The sequence below is a fragment of the Eretmochelys imbricata genome, chromosome 3, assembly GCF_965152235.1.
Source record: "Eretmochelys imbricata isolate rEreImb1 chromosome 3, rEreImb1.hap1, whole genome shotgun sequence".
NCBI lineage: Eukaryota > Metazoa > Chordata > Testudines > Cheloniidae > Eretmochelys > Eretmochelys imbricata.
In genome coordinates, this window is record NC_135574.1 from 32374370 (window position 1) to 32395927 (window position 21558).

Genomic DNA, 21558 nt, shown 5'->3' on the forward strand with positions numbered 1-21558 from the left:
CCATTCAGTCAGGCATGTTTGTCCCTGTCCCTGTACCCTCCATGGGTCTCTGCAACCTCTCTCTTTCCCACTCCTAGGCTCAACGCTGTCACCCCACAGCTCCTGAGCCCAAGTACCAGTCTGTATCCCCAACTAGACATTCTGAACTCCAGTGTATGACTCCCTCAGCAGCCCTGTGTGCCCCATTCTGTCCTAACCTGGCTCTGTGGGTAGGGTGCTGTGATGAACTTGTACTTCTGGGGGAATTCTGCAGCACTGGGCATAGAACTTTGTATTTTCCCGCATAAAATACATTTTGCCTAAGAAGTGCTGTAGTCCTGCCTTTTGTCCACCGGAGGCCACTGTGGCTCCAGAACAGCTAGCATGAACACAGCCGGTTGTTTTGGTGCCACAGTGGTCTTTGGTGTGCAAAGACAGCACTTCTTAGGCAAAATGTATTTTATGCCGGAAAATACAAAATTATGTGAGACAGAGGAATTCTGCGTTTCCGCAGATGCACAGAATTCTCCCCAAGAGTAAAAACTAAAACTGTATAAAATCTATAACCATGAGATATTTGTGTACACTAATATAATTTAACTACAGACATCATAATGGGATCTTTAAGGGTGATAAATTATGAACCACTTTAGCAATCTTAGTAATGCTACTTCAACAAAAAAAAAAAAACAACCACAACCCAAATGCAAAGAAAGTGGACACAATAGGAATACAATATTAAAGTGTGAGATTCATATGTAGAATGGATTCACAATGTGTGTTTTGCAGAAGGTGGAGTCTTTAATATGAACTTGCATCAAAAATTCATATAGAACCTTGTTACCTATGATTTAGAAGTTTGACAGTATTCTGAAAGTGTTAACTGAATACTCTTTCTTCAGCACAGGCAAATCAGAATTCATCTTAGTAAAGAAACCTCTTGTCATATTGTTCTCATCAGAATGTTTGTCAACTACATGAACTGATTTTAGATCCCTTTTTCTGCCTTTAATAATATGCTATATTCGTAAACCCAAACCTTGCCTTTCTTGTTAACGAAGTACTGCCTTTTGTTTCCAGCTTTGAGATTTTCTTGATTTACTATTCAGGATACCAATTATCTGCCTGTTTGCTATAACCATGAGTGATATCTTCCTGGTGGAAACAGACAGAAAATCTCTTAGGAGGAAATAATGAATTTTTAAAAAACGTTCTGAAATACAGTATAAATGTAGTGCTGTAGAATGTTGCTAGAGTCGGGCAGAATTACGGTCAGGCACTGCACATACTTTGCCCCACAACTCTGCTAATGCACATTAATTCTTACTTGTAACAGGCTGGTAGTTGTAATCCAGTGCCTGGCCGAGCAGAGGCTGATAGTCATGGTGGGTTTTGAGATATACACAGATATCCAGTAGGATTTTTTATTAGACTACCAAATTAGATATTTTACATGTGACCCAAAACAAATTTGAACTCCATAGAACTAATCTAACCTTTTCCACTTTCTGCTGTTAGGAGAATACATGATTTTCATCTGTTATAGAGTGTGACAAAAGATCAAGCTATTAAGAGTTTCTTCCTTTCTCACCCCCCTTCTTGTATTTTTAGGACGTTTATTGAGAGCTAATCAGATCACTTTCAATTGGGATAGACTGGCTAGCTGGATTAACCTTACAGAGCAGTGGCCATACAGGACATCCTGGCTCATATTGTATTTGGAAGAGACTGAAGGTGTTCCAGATCAGCTTACTTTAAAAACCATCTACGAGAGGTAGGTATGGTTCTAGTGATGACATAAATTTCTAATAACTGCTATTAAAAAGTCCGCATTTGCCAATATTTACCACCCAAGTCTTTTCCCCTATATTTAAAATCTTTAAGTATTGGCAAATGTTGTTGTTGTTGTTGTTTTTAAAATGTCTTTCACTGCTAATTAAAGCAGGTGTACTGTTTATATATGTCTGTGTTTATTTTATTAAGATCTCTACTGGGTGCTCGTACATAGTTGGTTAGCACAGCTATTTTGGGTTTTCATTAATCTAATTTTCATCCCAACAAGACATCATTTTCTTTGCCAATCTATAGGTAATAAAGTATAACTTTTAAAATATTAAAAGGGCCATAATATAATATGAAATGGTGTTATTTTATTTGGTAATTTATTCTTGAAATTCTATCTAAACTTCTCAGTGGAGCTTTCAGTGGTTTATTATAGGGAGGGCTGATAGCATCATCTGTTAGGGTTGTCCAGCACTTTCCCATTATAAGATCCTGTTTTCATTTGCTTATAACTTTGCTAAACTTTAATAACGTGTACTGGAATTTTACATGCCAGGTTGTTATACCAATAAAATAAAAACCAGCAGGATCTTATTAAAGGGGAAAAGGCAAAATGCCACATTTATTGTGAATACAGAAATAATCCTAGTAAGCAGTTAGTTATAGCTATAACATTCCATTCAATTTCATATTTATTCATACATTCATTCATACACACACACACACACTCACACAAGTTCTGCAAGGTTGTTATCATAGTTACCAGCCTTAGAGTTGCTCATGCCAAGCCACTGGCCAGGTGGCCTGGACATGAGGAGGGAGCAGGGCCTTGTCAGACCCTCATCTGATGCTCCTGGAAGTTGGTTTGCAGAATCAGACCCCAAAGTTCTCACTTTCTAGAGTCCATTTTTATAGGAATTTCTTCCTATGCCAGTCTATGGGAATTGCTTCATCATGCTGTTGCTGAATCAATCAGCAGATGGCACATTCCTGACAGCTCTGTGCTGCCAGATGTTATCTTGTTCTTTGGTTCTCCCATTCTTGAGGCTGTTGGATGGATTCCAGTCTGCCCTCCGGGGGTCCTCTGGTTATTTCCACTTAACACCTTCTTCAGCCGATGGACACTGGATTCTTAGGCTGGCACCTCCCTGATCATTCAGTTATTATCCACACCAAGCATCCATCCACATACATCCTCTATCTCTATTTTAATCACAATTGTTAACAAAGCGAGATGAATACAACAAAAGGGCGGGGAGTCTCTGGGTGCTGTTTCTGTTGTTACAGAGCATTGCTTTGAGTCTCTCTCTGTGTGAGTAGTTGTTGTTACAAAGAATTGCTTTGAGAACAGACTCTGTCTTAGAATGTACTAACACAATTAGCAGCTTACAAGTTTCACACATAGAGGGAGAGAAACAGTACCAAAAACCAAGAGACCTCTTAGTTTAAATTCCAGGGTATTACTAATTATGGGGAATCAAACTCATTTGTGATTTTAATACAGAACTTCTTTAATATGGTCCAACAAGGTGTCTATCTCAGGATGAACTTGTGTGGGAAAAATTTAGCCAAAATGGTTCAGCCATTTCCAAGAATGAGAGTAGGGAAAAACATGTTTTGCCTGTTTATAAGAAAAAAGTCTGGTGACCTTTTTTTTTTTTATTAAAAAGTTCTCAGGTTCCCATGCTTTGAAATGGGGATGTAAAATTTGGCAAGCAGGTGGTCTTTGTATCAGGGATTTGCCTTCCTGCACTCGTGAAAATCTGCCCATGTTTGGCCAAGGTGTAAGACTGAAAAATCGCAGTTGACGCAGACTTGTGCCAGCAACTCCTTCACCCTTGCTTCCCTTTAGGAGCTAAAATCTCCAAAGATTCAGTCCTCACTGAGCATGTTCAGGCCTCTCACAGTTCCTAGGGCTGACCAGACTGCGCATGCACCATTCCCACAAAGCAACTGAACATGCTTCATCCTCTCATAACTCTTATATGCGACCTGATCTCATGTGTGTCATCACCACAGAGCAATTACAGCTCAGCTTGCAAAGCCTGGGCATACTCTGTACGACCCAGGGGCAAAACCAGACTTACCCTGTAATGACTGCTTCTGCCCAGAGTGGGGCCATGTACTGGAACTGATGGCAGAGAGCCTGTTGTTCTTGTGCTCTCAATGAATCCATTGCTGGTACCCAGATGGCATGGAGGAAGAAGCCATCTGATTCAAAACCAGAGAGGACAACAGCCAGACAGGGAGGAAGGGAAAGGAGTAGATTGGAATAAGAAGTCTGCTGAAACTGGGACTGGAGTGGAGGAAGGGAAAAGAAACCTGGACTGGCTGGGTAAGGAAGACTGATATCTAGGAGGTTTTCAGGGGGAACACATGGAAACTGATGAGGGGAAAGGGGAACTGGAATGGGGGAAACACTGACCTCAGATGAGGAGCTAGGGGAAGGAGGAATGTTGAGAGTAGAAACTGGTACGGGGTGGGAAATGGGTGGTGAGGAGGGGAAACAGATCTGACAAGGGGTTGCGGGGATGGAGTAGAACTAGAATTGGCTGGGCAAAAAGACTGGGATAAGAAGCAAAGGGTCATCCTCAAAACTGAAGCAAGTTTGAGGAATAATGATCCTTATAGCTCCAGGATCATTGGGATAAATGTGGTATTCTGAGCTCCAGCACGTATCTGCCAGGGAGTCTCTGCTTCTGCGATTTAATAAATAATCTTATGATCACACAGAATCGTGGGCGTGTGCTGCACCTGAATCTTCAGAAGTTGCATCTGACAGCGTGGTTCATAAGTAGTTAAATGCAGAAGAAGCATGTAGCTCAGTGGCAGTCCAGGATGTCCTCCTTAGTAGTAGGAAGACTGTCTACAAGGACTAGTTACGTGACTAAGTGGAAACATTTCTTTTTCTGAGCAGTGTCCCACAACCTATTACCTTCACACTTGTAGATTCAAGAAATTTTAGACTGTCTCTCTCATTAAGCAATATAGTCTGTCCCTAAACCCTCATACAGTTCATTTGAATTCAGTTTCAGCATTTCATCCTAAAATCAATGATAAAACTGTGGTCACTAACCCAATTCCTTAAAGATGTAAATAGATATTTCCTTCTGTTCATGACCCAGTGCCCACTTGTGACTAAAATTTAGTATTGTCTGTTCTTATGAGTCCCCCACTCAAGCTGTTGGCATCTTGTTCATTTTTGCATCTCTCAGTGAAGGTAGCCTTTGTAGTGGCTGGTTTCAGAGTAACAGCCATGTTAGTCTGTATTCACAAAAAGAAAAGGAGTACTTGTGGCACCTTAGAGACTAACTAATTTATTTGAGCATAAGCTTTCGTGAGCTACAGGTCACTGTAGTGGCTATCACCTTAGTCAGGAGAGTGGGGGAATTACAGGGGCTTGTCATGGATCTGCAACACACTTGTTTATAAGGACAAAATTCAGCTAAGACCTCATCCTAAGTTTCTGTCAAAGGTGGTTTCCAATTTCCACCTTAATCAACCTATATATTTACCATTTTTTCCCCACAAAGCCACGTGCTCAGAAAGGTGAACAAAAGCTGCACATCCTAGATTTGCATTGAGCTTTCTCTTTTTACCTGGGCAGAAAAAAACCTTTCAGGGTCTCTGCCCAGTAACTTGTTTCCTGTGCAGAATGCAAGAAAGGGGTATTTGATTACAACCCAGAGAGTCTCAAAATGGATTACCAGTTGCATCTCTGTGTCTTATATGGCAGTGGACAGGATGCTACCTGAAGAGTTGACAGCACACTGTACCAGAGCATGTGCAGCATGGGGCATGTCCCTATTCTGGACATTTGTGGTGCAGCAATGTGGTCTTTGATCCACATGTTTACTAGTCACTATGCTCTTATGAAGAGATGAAGTGAAAGTGGGAAAAGCAGTCTTGCGCTCCCTGTTCTGATGAGCCTCAGAGCCCAAGTGCCCTTGATAATAGCTTGGGAGTCACCGACAATATAATGGACATAAGCAAGCACTCTAAGAAGAAAAACAGTAATTTACCTCCTAACTGTTGTTGTTGCATACGTCCATTACACGACCCTCCTTTCTTCCCTAATACATCAGTGTCTACCATCTGTTTTTGGTGTGAAGGAACTGAAAGAGGTGCAGGGCGACTCCACCCTTTATACCCTTGGTACAGAGCATGAGAAGCCAGTGTGGGTGGAGGCAACCCAATGAGTACCACTAGGGAAAACTCTCCGATGCTGATGCATGAGACAGACAGACACAAACCTACAAAAAGAACAGGAGTACTTGTGGCACCTTAGAGACTAACAAATTTATTAGAGCATAAGCTTTCATGAGCTACAGCTCGCTTCATCGGATACATAGAATGGAACATATAGTAAGACACACACACACACACACACACACACACAAAAAAGTTGGAAGTTACCATACAAACTGTGAGAGGCTAATTTAGTTAAGATGAGCTATTATCAGCAGGAGAAAAAAACTTTTGTAGTGATAATCAAGTTGGCCCATTTAGACAGTTGACAAGAAGGTGTGAGGATACTTAACGTGGGGAAATAGATTCAATATGTGTAATGACCCAGCAACTCCCAGTCTCTATTCAAACCCAGGTTAATGGTATCTAGTTTGCATATTAATTCAAGCTCAGCAGTTTCTCATTGGAGTGATGAAGTGAGCTGTAGCTCACGAAAGCTTATGCACAAATAAATTTGTTAGTCTCTAAGGTGCCACAAGTACTCCTTTTCTTTTTTCATTGGAGTCTGTTTTTGAAGCTTTTCTGTTGCAAAATTGCCACCCTTAAATCTTTTACTGAGTGGCCAGAGAGGTTAAAGTGTTCTCCTACCAGTTTTTGAATGTTATGATTCCTGATGTCAGATTTGTGTCCATTTATTCTTTTGCGTAGAGACTGTCTGGTTTGGCCAATGTACATGGCAGAGGGGCATTGCTGGCACATGATGGCATATATCACATTGGTAGATGTGTAGGTGAACGAGCCCCTGATGGTGTGGCTAATGTGATTAGGTCCTATGATGGTGTCACTTAAATAAATATGTGGACAGAGTTGGCATCGGGCTTTGCTGCAATGATAGGTTCCTGGGTTAGTGTTTTTGTTGTGTGGTATGTGGTTGCTGGTGAGTATTTGCTTCAGGTTGGGGGGCTGTCTGTAAGCGAGGATTGATCTGTCTTCCAAGATCTGTGAGAGTGAGGGATCATTTTTCAGGATAGGTTGTAAATCTTTGTTGATGTGCTAGAGAGGTTTTAGTTGGGGGCTGAAGGTGACAGCTAGTGGCATTCTGTTGTTTTCTTTGTTGGGCGTGTCCTGTAGTAGGTGACTTCTGGGTACTCTTCTGGCTTTGTCAATGTGTTTTTTCACATCAGCAGGTGAGTACTGTAGTTTTAAGAATGCTTGATAGAGATCCTGTAGGTGTTTGTCTCTGTCTGAGAGATTGGAGCAAATGCGGTTGTGTCTTACAGCTTGGCTGTAGACAATGGATCGTGTGGTGTGTCCTGGATGGAAGCTGGAGGCATGTAGGTAAGTATAGCGGTCAATAGGTTTCTGATATAGGGTGGTGTTTATGTGACCATTGCTTATTAGCACAGTATTGTCCAGGAAATGGACCGCTTGTGTGGATTAGTCTAGGCTGAGGTTGATGGTGGGATGGAAATTGTTGAAATCGTGGTGGAATTCCTCAAGGGCTTCTTTTTCCATGGGTCCAGATGATGATGATGTCATCAATGTAGCGTAAATAGAGTAGGGGAGTTAGGGGACGAGAGCTAAGGAAGCGTTGTTCTAAGTCAGCCATAAAAATGTTAGCATATTGTGAGGCCATGCGGGTACCCATAGCAGTGCCACTGACTTGACACCTACAGTGTAATGGACATATAAAACAGATCTTGAAGAACCACAGTTATGAGAATGAGAGTAACCTTTTTTTTCCAGTACAGTTTTGTATATTCTAATACTTCATATCAACATGAGCTAGCCATTCTCTGTTGCTAGATTCTACTAGTAGACCTTATCTGCTCAGAGATAAGACTTTGTGGTATACTTTGCTAATTTAGGCTTAAATTGTCTCGGTTAATATTCTTGTCAAAGTAAGTTGCAATGTGATTTTAACAGTAATTTAGTGAAAATAAGTAGGATACCAAGTACAATACCAAGCTGGGAAGGGTTGCAAGCTCTTTGGAGGACTGCTGTGAAGAGCAGGGTGATAAATTGTTCTCCTTATCCAGTGAGGAAAGGACAAAAGGTAATGGTCTGAAATTAAAGCAAGGGAGATTTAGGTTAGACATTAAGAAAAACTTCCTAACTGTAAGGAGGATTAAGCACTGGAACAAATGATCTAGTGAGGTTGTGAAATCTGTGTCACTGGAGGTTTTTAAAACAGGTTAGACAAATACTTGTCAGAGATGGTCTAGATAATACTTAGCCCTGACTCAGTGCAGGGGACAGGACTAAATGATATATCAAAGTCCCTTTCAAGCCTATATTTCTATGATTCTATGATAATTGAAATTAATATTTATTGAGCAAATTTGTTACTGGTTTTTAAAAAAGAGTATATTTGCCCATTTTACATCTTGAGTTTCTAATTTTGGGTCTAAAATATTCTGCTGCTGCCTAGAAATTTTCTTGCTAAATCCATTGACACTTTTTTTTAATCTAACAAATACTGAAGCTTACCAAGATGAGCTGTCTAATTTTAAACAGCTCTGTATCTTCCTTCTTCTTAGATGGTTCTACCTGACTTATTTTCAATTCCATACCAAAAATGGACATGAAACTGAAAACAGGAACCCAGAAAATCCATAGTAATGTCAATATAATCCAAATCCCAAGAAAAGGTTTATCTTTGACACTGATGAAAGAACCAAAACTAACTTCATTCAAAACATGAAATAGATTTAAATTGATCAAATATGGGGTAAAACTAAAGGATAACACTGTTCTTTGAAGTGACTAACTATAAGGCATGCCACTAGAAAATGGTCTATGCCACTGTTTCTGACTCTATAGGGTCTCAGTACTCATAGATTGAGTTCATTCTGCCTCACATTCAACAAAAGCTGAAGGAACACAAAAATAGTACCTCCCCGGAGCAAACAGCTGGGCTTTTGAAATGCTTGATTGTGCCCATAATCAGCTAGAATTTTCCACTGAGCACCTTTATGCTGGAGAAGAATGAAGTTTTTTTGCCCCTGATGGCCCTGGATCACTTCGGATACAGGGTTTTGAACATTGTCAAGAGGGTGTACTGAATTTGTTTCATCACCTTCCTTTGGTTTGCTCTCTCAAGACTAGCAATTTAAGGAAAATGTATTGTAAGAAATTCAGTTCTTGTCAATGAATAATGGCATGCTTATGCCACCGAGCAAAAGAAGGAATAGATTTTATTCCACATAACCATTTGGTGCTGCAGGCAGATTCTTCTGCCTACAGCATTAAATGGACACTGTCAAGGGGAGAGATGACCAAGACAGACAGCAGGGTTAGGGTTTAACATTATGGTTACTGGAGGGAAAGATTGATGACTTGCTGAGTTACCTATGATGTCAGTGCTACTGCTCAAGCTCTTCTTTCTGCGGTTCCAAATGGGCGCTGTGAAGAGTAAGTTGTTGTTATGAAACTGAAGAAAAGAAGAGGAGCAAATTTACAACAAATATACAACAATGTTTAGGCTTACTGGCAGTATCCATTAAAATTGTTTCAGGTTCAGGGTAGAGGCTGCATTCCTGCCTCTCCCACCACTTGCTATCTCGACCAAATAGGCAGCAAAGTGTGTGAATCTCTAGTCCTGATTTCCTTCCAGAAATTAGATGTGATCTTAGTAATATTTTTCTATCTCCATCCTAGTGAGGCCTTTCACTGTATACTTAATGTGGAACCATCTAAAGGTCTTAGAATCCTTTTTATGTTTCTTTTTATTCACTCTGGACTGTCATGCTGTATTCAAGAGAGCCCTTTCTACGTTACATTTTTCATTGTTATTCTGTAGTCATTCCTACAACTTCAGTCATTTGAAGTCACATTTGGTCTGAAGGATGTGTGCTGCTTCTGTACCCTACACATTCTCATGCTCCGATCTGAGGACATATATGAAAGGGTAAATCCACCACTGCTCTAGTTCCTTCTTAACTATCTGTGGCTAGAGCGGAGCATGCGGAGCCTGTTAGCTACACAAAAGTTAACTTGCTTGTTTTGTCTAATTGTTTAATTCTTTGTTGTTTTTATTTTCCCCAACACACACTGTGTGTCTTGGGGGGGTTCCCTGACCTCTGTTGTATTAATTTAGATGGAATATGGGCATGTAAAGATGTTAATTTAGTTACTGTCTAAGATTAAATGCTTTTAAACAAGGTTTGGGGTTGGTATACAGAGACTTCAGCCTGCATAGTACCCTGGCAAACACACTAGTAAAAGTTCTTTCAACCTTTTATAAAATATAAAAACAGGAAAAACAGTTAAAGCATGTGAAATATTAAATAAGGCTTTTATTTTAACAACAACTCTTGTTTCCTTTGCCTTTAGCTGTTGTGCAGTCTCTCAGATGATATCAAAGATGGTAATAACTGTCCTTTTGGGGAAAAAAGAAAGGGGTTAGCTGAATGGGCTAGAGCTGCTGTTGTTGATGTTAAAGTCCAATCCTGTTTAATCCTAGGTGATGTTTGTGATTCAGATGGAGCCAGTAGAGCTGGCGATGTCATTTGGGTCCTTCTCTCTGGCCTGATGTGGTCAGCACCCCTCTCAGGATCAGGATGATGAAGGCTTGGGGTACCAGATGACAGTGGGAGTGGCAGCCATGATGATGAAGCTCTCTCCAGTAGCCAGTTTTTTCTCCCCAAAATCTTTCTGATTTGCTTGTCTTTGTGACCACCTCTTTGTCTCCTGACAGCAGACCTGCTGACCAAAGAATTGGGCATAGTGACTCACCCAAATCTTTTGTGTTGCATCGCAAAGCCTGGCTCCTCAGTGGCTCCCGTGTGTAATGGGTTTGTTTTCTCTAAGAACAGATGAATAGTAGAAAACCATGCATGGGAAAGACTTACTTGCCAAAGTGGAAGCGATTCCAGTCCTGGTGCATCCCGTGGGCATTCTTTCTCTCCAAATCACACCTCACTCTATACTTGGAACACCTGCTGAATTAAAAAACCCTGGGCTTGTTACTGAGCTCCATCAAAGTCCATCTGGCTGCTGTTAACAGTATTTCATCTACCAGTTGAAGAGCTTTCAGTATTCACACACTCTATGACTGCAAGGTTCATTTAGGGTTTGACCAATCTTTTTCCTCATGTTACAGTACCTAGTCCACCTTGGGACTTTATTCTAGTTCTTAATGCATTGAGGAAGCTACCTCTAGAGCCCATTGGGAGCTGTTCTCTTCTCCATTAATCCTTCAAGACCTCATTCCTTGTAGCCATTACTTTGGCCAGAAGGGTGGGGGAGTCTTTCTGACAGATCAACCCTACATAGTGGTTTAGCTGGACAAAGTGACTTTACATCATCATCCTCATTTCTTGTGGAAGGTCTCATCAAATTTTCACATCAATCAGGACACTCGGGTGACAGTCTCCTAACGCAAACCCCAGACTTCAAGGAAAGAAGCCAGTCTTCACACTCTGAATATAAGAAGAGTTCTGCATTCTACTTAGAAGGACTAAGCCGTTTAGACCCTTTTCTAGACACTCTGTCCCTTTCACAGCCAGGATGAAAGGAGTTCCTATTTCCACCCAAAGACTATCAAAATGGGTCTCATGATGTTACAAAAAGTTCTGAAGTGCACCCCTGCCCCCGCCCCCCCCCAGCTAGGGTAACTGTACATTCCAGCAGGGCACAATTCATCTCTGTTGCCCTGCTTAAGGACACTTGCAGAGTTGCCACCTGATCATCTGTGCAGTTTTTCCTGGCACTGTGCTATTCGTCTCTCATCCAGGGTAAATGAAGCCTTTGATGTGGTTGTTCTCAGAACTGTACTACATCAGTCTCCTCAGCACCCACTTCTGTCGTTGGGGCACTGCTTGGGAGTCATCTAAAGGGAGCACCCATAAGGGTGACTATTTGAAGGAGGGGAGATTACTTACTTGTACAGTAACTGCAGTTCTTTAAGATGTTTTGTCCCTATGGATGCTCCAGTACTTATCCTCATTTCTCTCTGCTTCAGAGTCCTTGCCTTGCCAGATTTCATAGTTGAGAAGGAAGTGAAGCAGTGGTGGGCCCTCCCCTCCCTAAATTGGAGCACAAGAATATATAGGGTGCAGGCGTGGACTCTCGGACACTGCTGCCAAAAATCTCTGGTTGAAAGTGCTCAGTAAAGCATACATCTAATGTGGAGCACCTGCAGGGGTAAAACATCTTAAAGAACTCCAGCTGCTGTACAGGAAAGTAACCTCTCCTTTACCTGTTGTCTCAAGTTGAGACATTAATCTGTATCTACGTTGTAGATCAGTTTCTGTTTGGGAGATTGGTAAGGTTGTCACAAGGAGTTCTAGGAGTTACAAAATATCATTGCCTGGACTGAGTCTCAAGTTACAATCAAACAATATGCCTTTTAATATGGTTAAATGTATATATCCAGAAACAAAAGATGTAGGCAATACTTAAAGGATGGGGATTCTGTCATGGGAAGAAATGACTCTGAAAATTTTTGGGAGGGTCATGGTGGATAATCAGCTGAACATAAGCTCTCAGTGTGCCGCTGTGGCCAAAAAAGCTAATGTGATGCTGGGATACATAAATAGGGGAATCTCAAGTATAATCTCAAAGAGGTTATTTTACCTCTGTTTTTGGCACTGGGGAGACCGCTGCTGGAATACTATGTCCAGTTCTGTTATCCACAGTTCAAGAAGGATGTTGATAGATTGGAGAGGGTTCACAGAAGAGCCATGAGAATGATTAAAGGATTAGAAAAAATGCCGTACAGTGATAGGCTCAGCGCTCAATTTAGCTTAACAAAGAGATGGTTAAAGATGTCCTGGTCACAGTCTATAAGAATCTACATAGTGAACAAATATTAATAATGGGCTCTTGTAGTCTAGCAGAGAAAGGTATAACACAATTCAATGGCTGGAAGTTGAAGATAGACAAATTCAGACTGGTAATAAAGTGTAAATTTTTGACAGGGTAATTAACCATTGGAACAACTTACTAAGAGTTGTGATGGATTCTCCATCGCTTACCATTTTAAAATCAAGAGTAGATGTTTTTCTAAAACATACGCTGTAGGAATTATTTTGGGGAAGTTCTGTGGCCAGTGTTATGCAGGAGGTCAGACTGAATGATCACAGTGGCCTTGGAATCTATGAATGTATGAATTTTAGGTTTGGCTCATCAATATTATAGAATCTGTTCCTCAGCTGAGTGCACTCAGCATTCTTTTTCCCCTATTATTTTACTTTTGTAAAGCTGTCTCTGTTTTGATACCTCAAAACAAAAGCAAGAATATTTTATTTCCTCATGTTGGCAGAATTACATTTTTATTTTTTTTATAATTTTGATGGTTATTGTTGTTTAAACATTTTTTATTTTTATCAGTTTAAATTTTCACAGTTGTGAAAAATTATGGGTTTTAAACATTGCTTTCAATTTTTATCTATTGAAATGTTCAGTTATGGAAAATTATGGGGGAGTCAAAAGGTAGGGCTGGTCAGGCCACACTCATTTAATGAAAGTAGACACTGAGATTCAAGAAGTTGGGTTTTTAAACAGTTATAAAACTAATTGTCAGCATCACATGTCACTATATACAAAGTAAATATTCTTAAATCAAACCCTAATATGTTGTCAAGTAATACTTTTCTTACTTTGCCTATATGTAAATTTTGATTATTATCAATGAAAATATTTTTTAGTCAGTTTTTGAGTGTATAATGAAATCAATATTTACTAATAAAAATCTAATCCTTCCAAGCCTACTCATGTTGCATATTATGGAAATGGTTTTCTGCCAAGGTATATTAGAATCATAGAAGGTTAGGGTTGGAAGGGACCTCAGGAGGTCATCTAGTCCAACCCCCTGCTTGAAGCAGGACCAATCCCCAATTTTTGCCCCAGATCCCTAAATGGCCCCCTAAAGGATTGAACTCCCAACCCTGGGTTTAGCAGGCCAATGCTCAAACCACTGAGCTATTTTGCAAATTGGTCTTTTTACGTGGACCCATGCCTGAAGCTTTAGCATTGAAGAGTAGGGATATGCTATTACACCTCTCCCCTACCCCCCATCAGAAAAAATTAAGTTGCTTAATTATTATTCTAAATGTGTTTAGGTACAGGGGTTCCAGATATATTCCCAACGTAGAATATGTTTTTTACGTCATTGCAGTTGTTTTACATGTATGACTAAGGTTAAGATTTTGTCACGGTTCTTTTTAATAAAAGTCACGGGCAGGTTGCGGGCAATAAACAAAAATTCACATAAGCCTGCAACCTGTCTTTAACAAAATAACCCGGGGTGTTGGGGGGAGGGGGCGGGGAGAGGCTGACCGAAGTCATGGAGGTTCATTAAAATCACAGAATCAGTGACCACTGTGAGTAAATTGTATCCTTATCTATGACTATTGGAAAAGTACCATCTGTTAGGGAATGTATGAGTCACCAGGACTTCTAACAAGGACAGGTGTGCACTGCTCTCCTATTAGTTCATGGCATTATATTTATACCTGCCAGTCACATGCATGAGGCACAAAGTCAAGAGTTTGGCTAGATCTGCTATGACTATACAGCTTCATTTCAAGAATTACAGGTAAACAGTTTCTTGTGCATGCTTGTGTGTTATTATTGTGGTATAACCTGTATTATACATGAAACACTGTTGTAATTTCTTTTTTAGGGTTAGGCTGTATCTAGTGTACTAGGATCAATAGTTTAATTCTAAAAATGAAGTAAGAGCACTAGTTTAAACTGCATCAAACTGAACCACTCTTCTTCTAATGCCAACTATGCATTATGCACTGCACATTGGTATACCAGCAGATGGCACTAATACATTAATTACCTTGGCAAAGTACTTTATATGGAGCTAATACAACATGAAATTGCTCTGTCATGCATGGTTTAGGATACACTCTTTTCTGCGAAATTAATATCTTTGATTTATTTTCCTCAGAATGTATTTTGATTTTAAGTTTTATTACAAAAGATAAATCACTTTCACAACTTATGTAGTTAACTGCAACAAAAAACGTAAGAGTTAAGAGTGTAAAGATTGCAAAGTCATGCACTCAGTGTCAGCATAAAGGTTGCCTATATAACTGTGGTTCAGCCCACCTGTGCATATGCATCATAATGCAGTTGTTAATTACATGATCACATACAATTTTTTTTCCTAAAGATGGCTGTCTTGTTCCTGTTACCGGATGGCTTATGCTTATGAGGATAAATCAGAGTTGTGTAGCGAAGGAGGCAGTTGTCTGTGAGATGCCTGTCTGCATTGTTACAGAAGTTGGAAGGTGTGCAGTGAATAAGGCAGGGGATTGCAGGAAGAGAAAGGACGGTCCCATGCCTAAGACAGGTGAATGCTGTCCAGCTTGAAGAATTTATTTTATCCTTGTCTCTGCCACAGCATTCCTGTGTGATGCTGGGCAAGTCACTTTTAACTAAACATTTCACAGATAGCTAGTGTGTATTCATCATTTTCTGGGTGCCCAACTTGATACCATAGGCTATCATTTGCAGAAGTGCTGAGCATTCATAGCTGTAGCTGAAGTCAATGGGAACTATGCTTTGTGCATATTAAGAGTCATATGAAATCTAAGAACTCTGAAAATTCAGGTCCTAGGTGTCTTAAACTGGGCACCCAAAATTAATGGACACTTCTGATCTGAATCTCTCTGTGCCTCAAGTTTCCCATCTCTAAAATAGGGATAACACCACCTAATCTCATGGGGTGAAGTAAAAATAGATTTGTTAGTGTTTTTGAAGCAGTCAGATACTGAAGTGTTGAGTTATATAAAGTCCATGATGAATTTAATAATTCTGTGATTGGAGCAGGGATTGAATAGAGTATAGTGACAAGGCATGGGGCCACACTGAACAATGAGCATAAAATATTGAACAGCTGCTCATTAATTGGACACCATAAATCATGTGCACTGAATGATGCAGGGATCCTGTGGAAAAAGTGGTATATGATCATGTAATTAAATACTGTATCATAATGCCTAGGCATGAGGGGGCTGAATTAAGATTACATGGTCAATCTTAATGCCAGCATTTCCTAACTTTTGAGTGCTTGACTCTGTAAACCTAAAGTTCTTTTAATGTAGTTTTTTGTGTGTGATTTCCTAGGTTTTTTAAAAAGCTAACCGAAAAAACTGAAATTCCATCATGCATCATATTGACATCCACATAGGTCATCCACAGTGTTGGAACCAGATGTCTGCCACTTGAGCTAAGTGAGTAATTGATAGCAGACATATCAGTCATCCTTTTGTGGATCAACACTAGAGAAGAATGAGGTGCATGCTTTGCCAGAAGGTTTCACAGATATTTGCTGACAGTGGAAGAATGTTGAGACTGGGGAATATTGGCTTCAATTCCAGGTTCTGGAGGGGAGTTTTCTGTAGTGGTCACAGACTCTTCTACTCCTGTTCTCCACCTCCCCCAAGCATGACTCCTTCAAGCCTGTCCCCTTCAGCCTGTCTCTGTCCCTGTCCTCTCTCTCCCATCCCCACTCCAACTTCTCATTCCACTCTGTCTTCTTGCCTACTAAGTCCCAGTCTCTACCCAGTGGAAATCCTCATCCCAGTTTCCTCGCCCAGCCTGTCCCTATCTCCCACCCCATCTCCTCATTCAGTCTGTCTCTCCTCTCATCCGGAGTTCTTTGTCCGAGTATCCCCCCCTCCATCATTCCCCAGCTTTCAGTCCTGTCTCCTTACCTCAGCTCTTCATCCAGTCTCAGTCATGTATTCCTGCACTATTCCCCGCTGGCTCCCAGACTACTTTTTCAGCCAGTCTCATTATCACCATTCCTCCCCAAAACTCTTTGCCTAATCTGCTCCCATTGTTTCATGTCCCCTCTGCAGTTGTCAGCTGCTTTCTCCTGGGAGACAGCAATTGGAGCACTGAGAGCACAGGAAAGACGTTCTCTTTGCTCTCAGTTCCTGTGCCTGATGCCACTTGTAAGCAGGAGGACTAATTGCAGGGAAAGTCCCTGTTTAAGACCCTGCAGCCCTGAGCTGGAGCATGCTCAGTGTAAATGGAATCTTCTGATAATTTAGCTGGCGAATTCTAACAAGTCTGTAATAAGCATTTGCAAAATGAGATTTTTCAAAGACTTATAACTTGGCTAAATTCAGGTGTTTTTAAGCAAACACCAAATGGCACATCCCTGGCACCAGAGCAATCCCTAAACCAAATGTTGAGTGTCTCCTCTGAAGCATGGAGGCACCACAGCTTCTCAGCAAAACAGTTGTAAGAATTTTTTTTAACAAGGCCAAAACCATGTATTTCCCCCTAATGTTGTTCTTGGAAATATATAAACCATTTTTTGCTGAAACTTGTCAAAAAAAAAATTCAGCCTGAGGTAGACACATGACATGGAAAACTTAAGCCCAAATGTTTAACTTTTGGCAGAGTTATAAACAATTGAAAACGGGGATTTAAGATAGGATAGGAGTACTCGTGGCACCTTAGAGACTAACAAATTTATTTGAGCATAAGCTTTCGTGAGCTACAGCTCACTGCATTGGATGCATGCAGTAGAAAATACAGTGGGGAGATTTTATATACACAGAGAACATGAAACGGGTGTTACCATACACACTGTAACGAGAGTGATTAGGTAAGGTGAGTATTACCAGCAGGAGAGAAAAAAACCTTTTGTAGTGATAATCAAGGTGGGCCATTTCCAGCAGTTGACAAGAACATGTGAGGAACAGTGGGGGTGAAAATAAACATGGGGAAATAGTTTTACTTTGTGTAATGACACATCCACTCCCAGTCTTTATTCAAGCCTAAATTAATGGTGTCCAGTTTGCAAATTAATTCCAATTCAGCAGTCTCTTATTGGAGTCTGTTTTTGAAGTTTTTTTGTTGAAGAATTGCCACTTTTAGGTCTGTAATCGAGTGACCAAAGAGACTGAAGTGTTCTCCGACTGGTTTTTGAATGTTATAATTCTTGACGTCTGATTTGTGTCCATTTATTCTTTTACGTAGAGACTATCCAGTTTGGCCAATTAATTAGCAAACTGGACGCCATTAACTTAGGCTTGAATAAAGACTGGGAGCGGATGTGTCATTACACAAAGTAAAACTATTTCCCCACGTTTATTTCCCCCCTACTGTTCCTCACATGTTCTTGTCAACTGCTGGAAATGGCCCACCTTTATTATCACTACAAAAGGTTTTTTTTCTCTCCTGCTGGTAATAGCTCCCCTTACCTAATCACTCTTGTTACAGTGTGTATGGTAACACCCCTTGTTTCATGTTCTCTGTGTATATAAAATCTCCCCACTGTATTTTCCACTGCATGCATCACGAAAGCTTATGCCTAAATAAATCGGTTAGTCTCTAAGGTGCCACAAATACTCCTTTTCTTTTTGCAGCTACAGACTAACACGGCTGCTACTCTGAAACCTGTCCTTAAGATAGGATGTATCACTCCATCTTAAATATAAGCAGTGCTACAAGCTCTGCCTTGAATTACGAATGCTCTAGTTGTCTATAATAAAGTAGTTCTTGGGTAAGAAAAGCAAAACTTTGACTGCCATTATTTCAGTTAAGCACCAAGATTATATTGTAAAAAGGGATTATGCTGTGAATTAGGTAGCTGGTTCCTGAGTTGTGGGTTAATTCATATCTTCAAGTATTTTTTCTAGTGTAAGTAATATGTTTTAGAAAGAATTTGTATAACACAAATACTCTCCATATAGATTCCTCTGAGAGGCTGTTGTACTTGCTGAGCACAGGGCATATGTTTCCTTGAAGTTGTCTGGAGCTAAAGATTTGGCTTGGTGCCCTGCAATGGTGGCCTTGTGATCAAATAATTTTCTAGGGTTCTCTGAATAGTTATAACCTTTTAGTTTTGTTTTCTTCGGAAAAGGTTAGAGCATACAAAGTTATTGAATTTCTGCAATTTCTTTAGACGTTTATGTCCCGATTGTCGCTCCTGTGAGGTATTTCTGATGAACCTACCAGCTTGGTGTGTCATATGCCTTCAAGGCTGTATACTGTGGAGCTCCTTGAGGAGCTGGCTTTTCCGATGGAGAGAGATGGAGGAAAACTAGGTTGTGAATAGAAGAAGTTTTTTAATGTTTGGTTTTTTTCTGGATCCTGATTTCTGGATTGTGATCACTCACCCAATCTAGACTATTTGTATTTTTTGCCCCTTTGCAAGTACCAAAGGCATTTCAGGGTTTTAAGCCTTTCCTATGCCTCTTCTGCCTGGTCCTCAGAAGCTTTATTGAAACATTAAACCACACTTCTAAAAGAAATTCAAACTTGTAACTGTAGTTCCTTATCCATAAGTATATACAATACTTAGGACCCAAGTTAATATGTAAGGATTCTTGGAGAATTTATCCTTTGTAAGGCAGATTGAGGGCAAGGACCATCTCAGAAAGGAAATAATAAGATAACATTTTCTATCCTGGATCTTGGCCATCTCCCTCAGTTTAGCCTATATGGAACCTAGTGAACAGTAAGGAAAAAATAGGAGAGAGGGAGAGGTAAGAAATTGTAATAATAAAGAATAATCCTTCCCTAGAGACAGGAAATAAATAGAATAAATGACCACCACCTGTAACACCTTCCTGCCAAAAAATGTTTCTGCAGTGTCTGTAGTGCTTGATTAAAGTGTTGATTTAGGAGTAGGTTAGTAGCTTTGGGTATTTCTTCTATAGTCACTCACTTTCAGCCCAACATCCAATGGCAATATAGCAAACGAAAAGGACAAATCCAGTGTCCATGTTTCAATGTTGAACAAATGGTCTATACGGTGGATGAGAAGCTGGATATGAGTCAACAGTGTGCCCTTGTTGCCAAGAAGGCTAGCAGCATTTTGGGCTGTATAAGTAGGAGCATTGCCAGCAGATCGAGGGACGTGATCGTTCCCCTCTATTCGGCATTGGTGAGGCCTCATCTGGAGTACTGTGTCCAGTTTTGGGCCCCACACTACAAGAAGGATGTGGAAAAATTGGAAAGAGTCCATCAGAGGGCAACAAAAACGATTAGGGGGCTGGAGCACATGACTTATGAGGAGAGGCTGAGGGAACTGGGATTGTTTATCTGCAGAAGAGAAGAATGAGGGGGGATTTGATAGCTGCTTTCAACTACCTGAAAGGGGGTTCCAAAGAGGGTGGATCTACACCAGCATTCGGCAACCTATGGCATGCATGCCAAAGACGGCTCGTTAGCCCATTTTTAATGGCACGCTGCTGCCTGCTGGGGTCCCAGCAGGCAGCAGCGTGCCATTAAAAATCCGGCCCGGCCTGCTCTTCTCTGCTTCCCCCCATTCCCGCGGAGGCAGAGGGCAGAAGCTTGGTCCTGCCAGTTCCCCTGCCTCTTCCCGCAGTGTGCTGGGTTCCTCCTCCTCCTCCTCCTCCCCGTCCCTACCGGCCGATCAGCTGATGGCCCTTGCGAGGGAGGGGGTGGGGGAGGAGTGGAGTCAGCGTGCTCGCTGCTCCCAGCGGAGGCAGAGAAGAAGCAGGGGCAGGGCCTTGGGGAAGCAAGGCATATCCCCTCCAGCTCTCTGCCCTGACCCCCCCTCACGCACACCCCCAAGACCCCTGCCCTGAGCCCTGTACCCCCCTCACACACACCCAGCCCTCTGCTTGACTTCTTCACCCCCCCCCATGACCCCAGCCCCGACTCTGGTACCCCCACACATTCCCAGGCCCCCCACACCCCATGCCCTGACTCTTGCAGCCCCCCGCATACCAGTCCCCCCACACCCTATGCACCCCCCCACATCCTGACTCTTGCACCCCCAACTTCCCCACCCCCACCCTGAGCACCAAATGGGAGCTCCTGCACCCACCCCCCATTCCCACCTGCACCCCTCCCACCAAATGGGAGCTGCCCAGGTAAGCGTTCCACACCCAAATCTCCTGCCCTAACCCTGAGCCCCCTCCCTCATTCTAGCTCCTGGCCAGACCCTACACCCCAACCCCCAGCCTGCTCCTTCACCCCCAGCCCTGTGCTCAGTACACTCCCACCCTCAGCTCAGTGCAGAGAGAGAGGAAGAGAATGGGCTAGAACCAGGGAGAAGGTAGGTACCCACTGTATATGGGCAGGGCTGGGACCCCAGACCGGCAGCGGGCTGAGCGGGTCCGGCAGCCGGGATCCCAGCTGGCAGGAGCCGGCAGAGCGGACCGGCAGCATAAGATCAACATTTTAATTTAATTTTAAATGAAGCTTCAACATTTTGAAACCTTGTTTATTTTACAATACAACAATAGTTCAGTTACATAATATATAGACTTAGAGAGAAAGAGACCTTCTGAAAAACATTAAAATGTATTATCGACACGTGAAACCTTAAATTAAAGTGAATAAATGAAGACGCGGCACACCACTTCTGAAAGGTTGCCGACCCCTGATCTAGACTGTTCTCGGTGGTACCAGATGACAGAACAAGGAGTAATGATCTCAAGTTGCAGTGGGGGAGGTTTAGGTTGGATATTAGGAAAAAACTTTTTCACTAGGAGGGTCGTGAAGCACTGGAATGGGTTACCTAGGGAGGTGGTGGAATCTTCTTCCTTAGAGGTTTATAAGGTCAGGCTTGACAAAGCCCTGGCTGGGATGATTTAGTTGGGGACTGGTCCTGCTTTGAGCAGGGGGTTGGATTAGATGACCTCCTGAGGTCCCTTC

At 41.6% G+C, this 21558-nt stretch overlaps 1 protein-coding gene across 4 annotated transcripts in view; it reads left to right on the top strand.

The window, feature by feature from the left end:
* The window catches only part of KIDINS220 (kinase D interacting substrate 220), a 162111-nt gene that overhangs the window by 81189 nt on the left and 59364 nt on the right, over positions 1–21558 (top strand). For all 4 annotated transcript variants that reach the window (XM_077812560.1, XM_077812562.1, XM_077812563.1 and 1 more), the window contains one exon: positions 1591–1753. In XM_077812560.1, coding sequence (XP_077668686.1) covers positions 1591–1753 — 163 coding nt within the window. The remainder of the gene's footprint in view (positions 1–1590; positions 1754–21558) is intronic.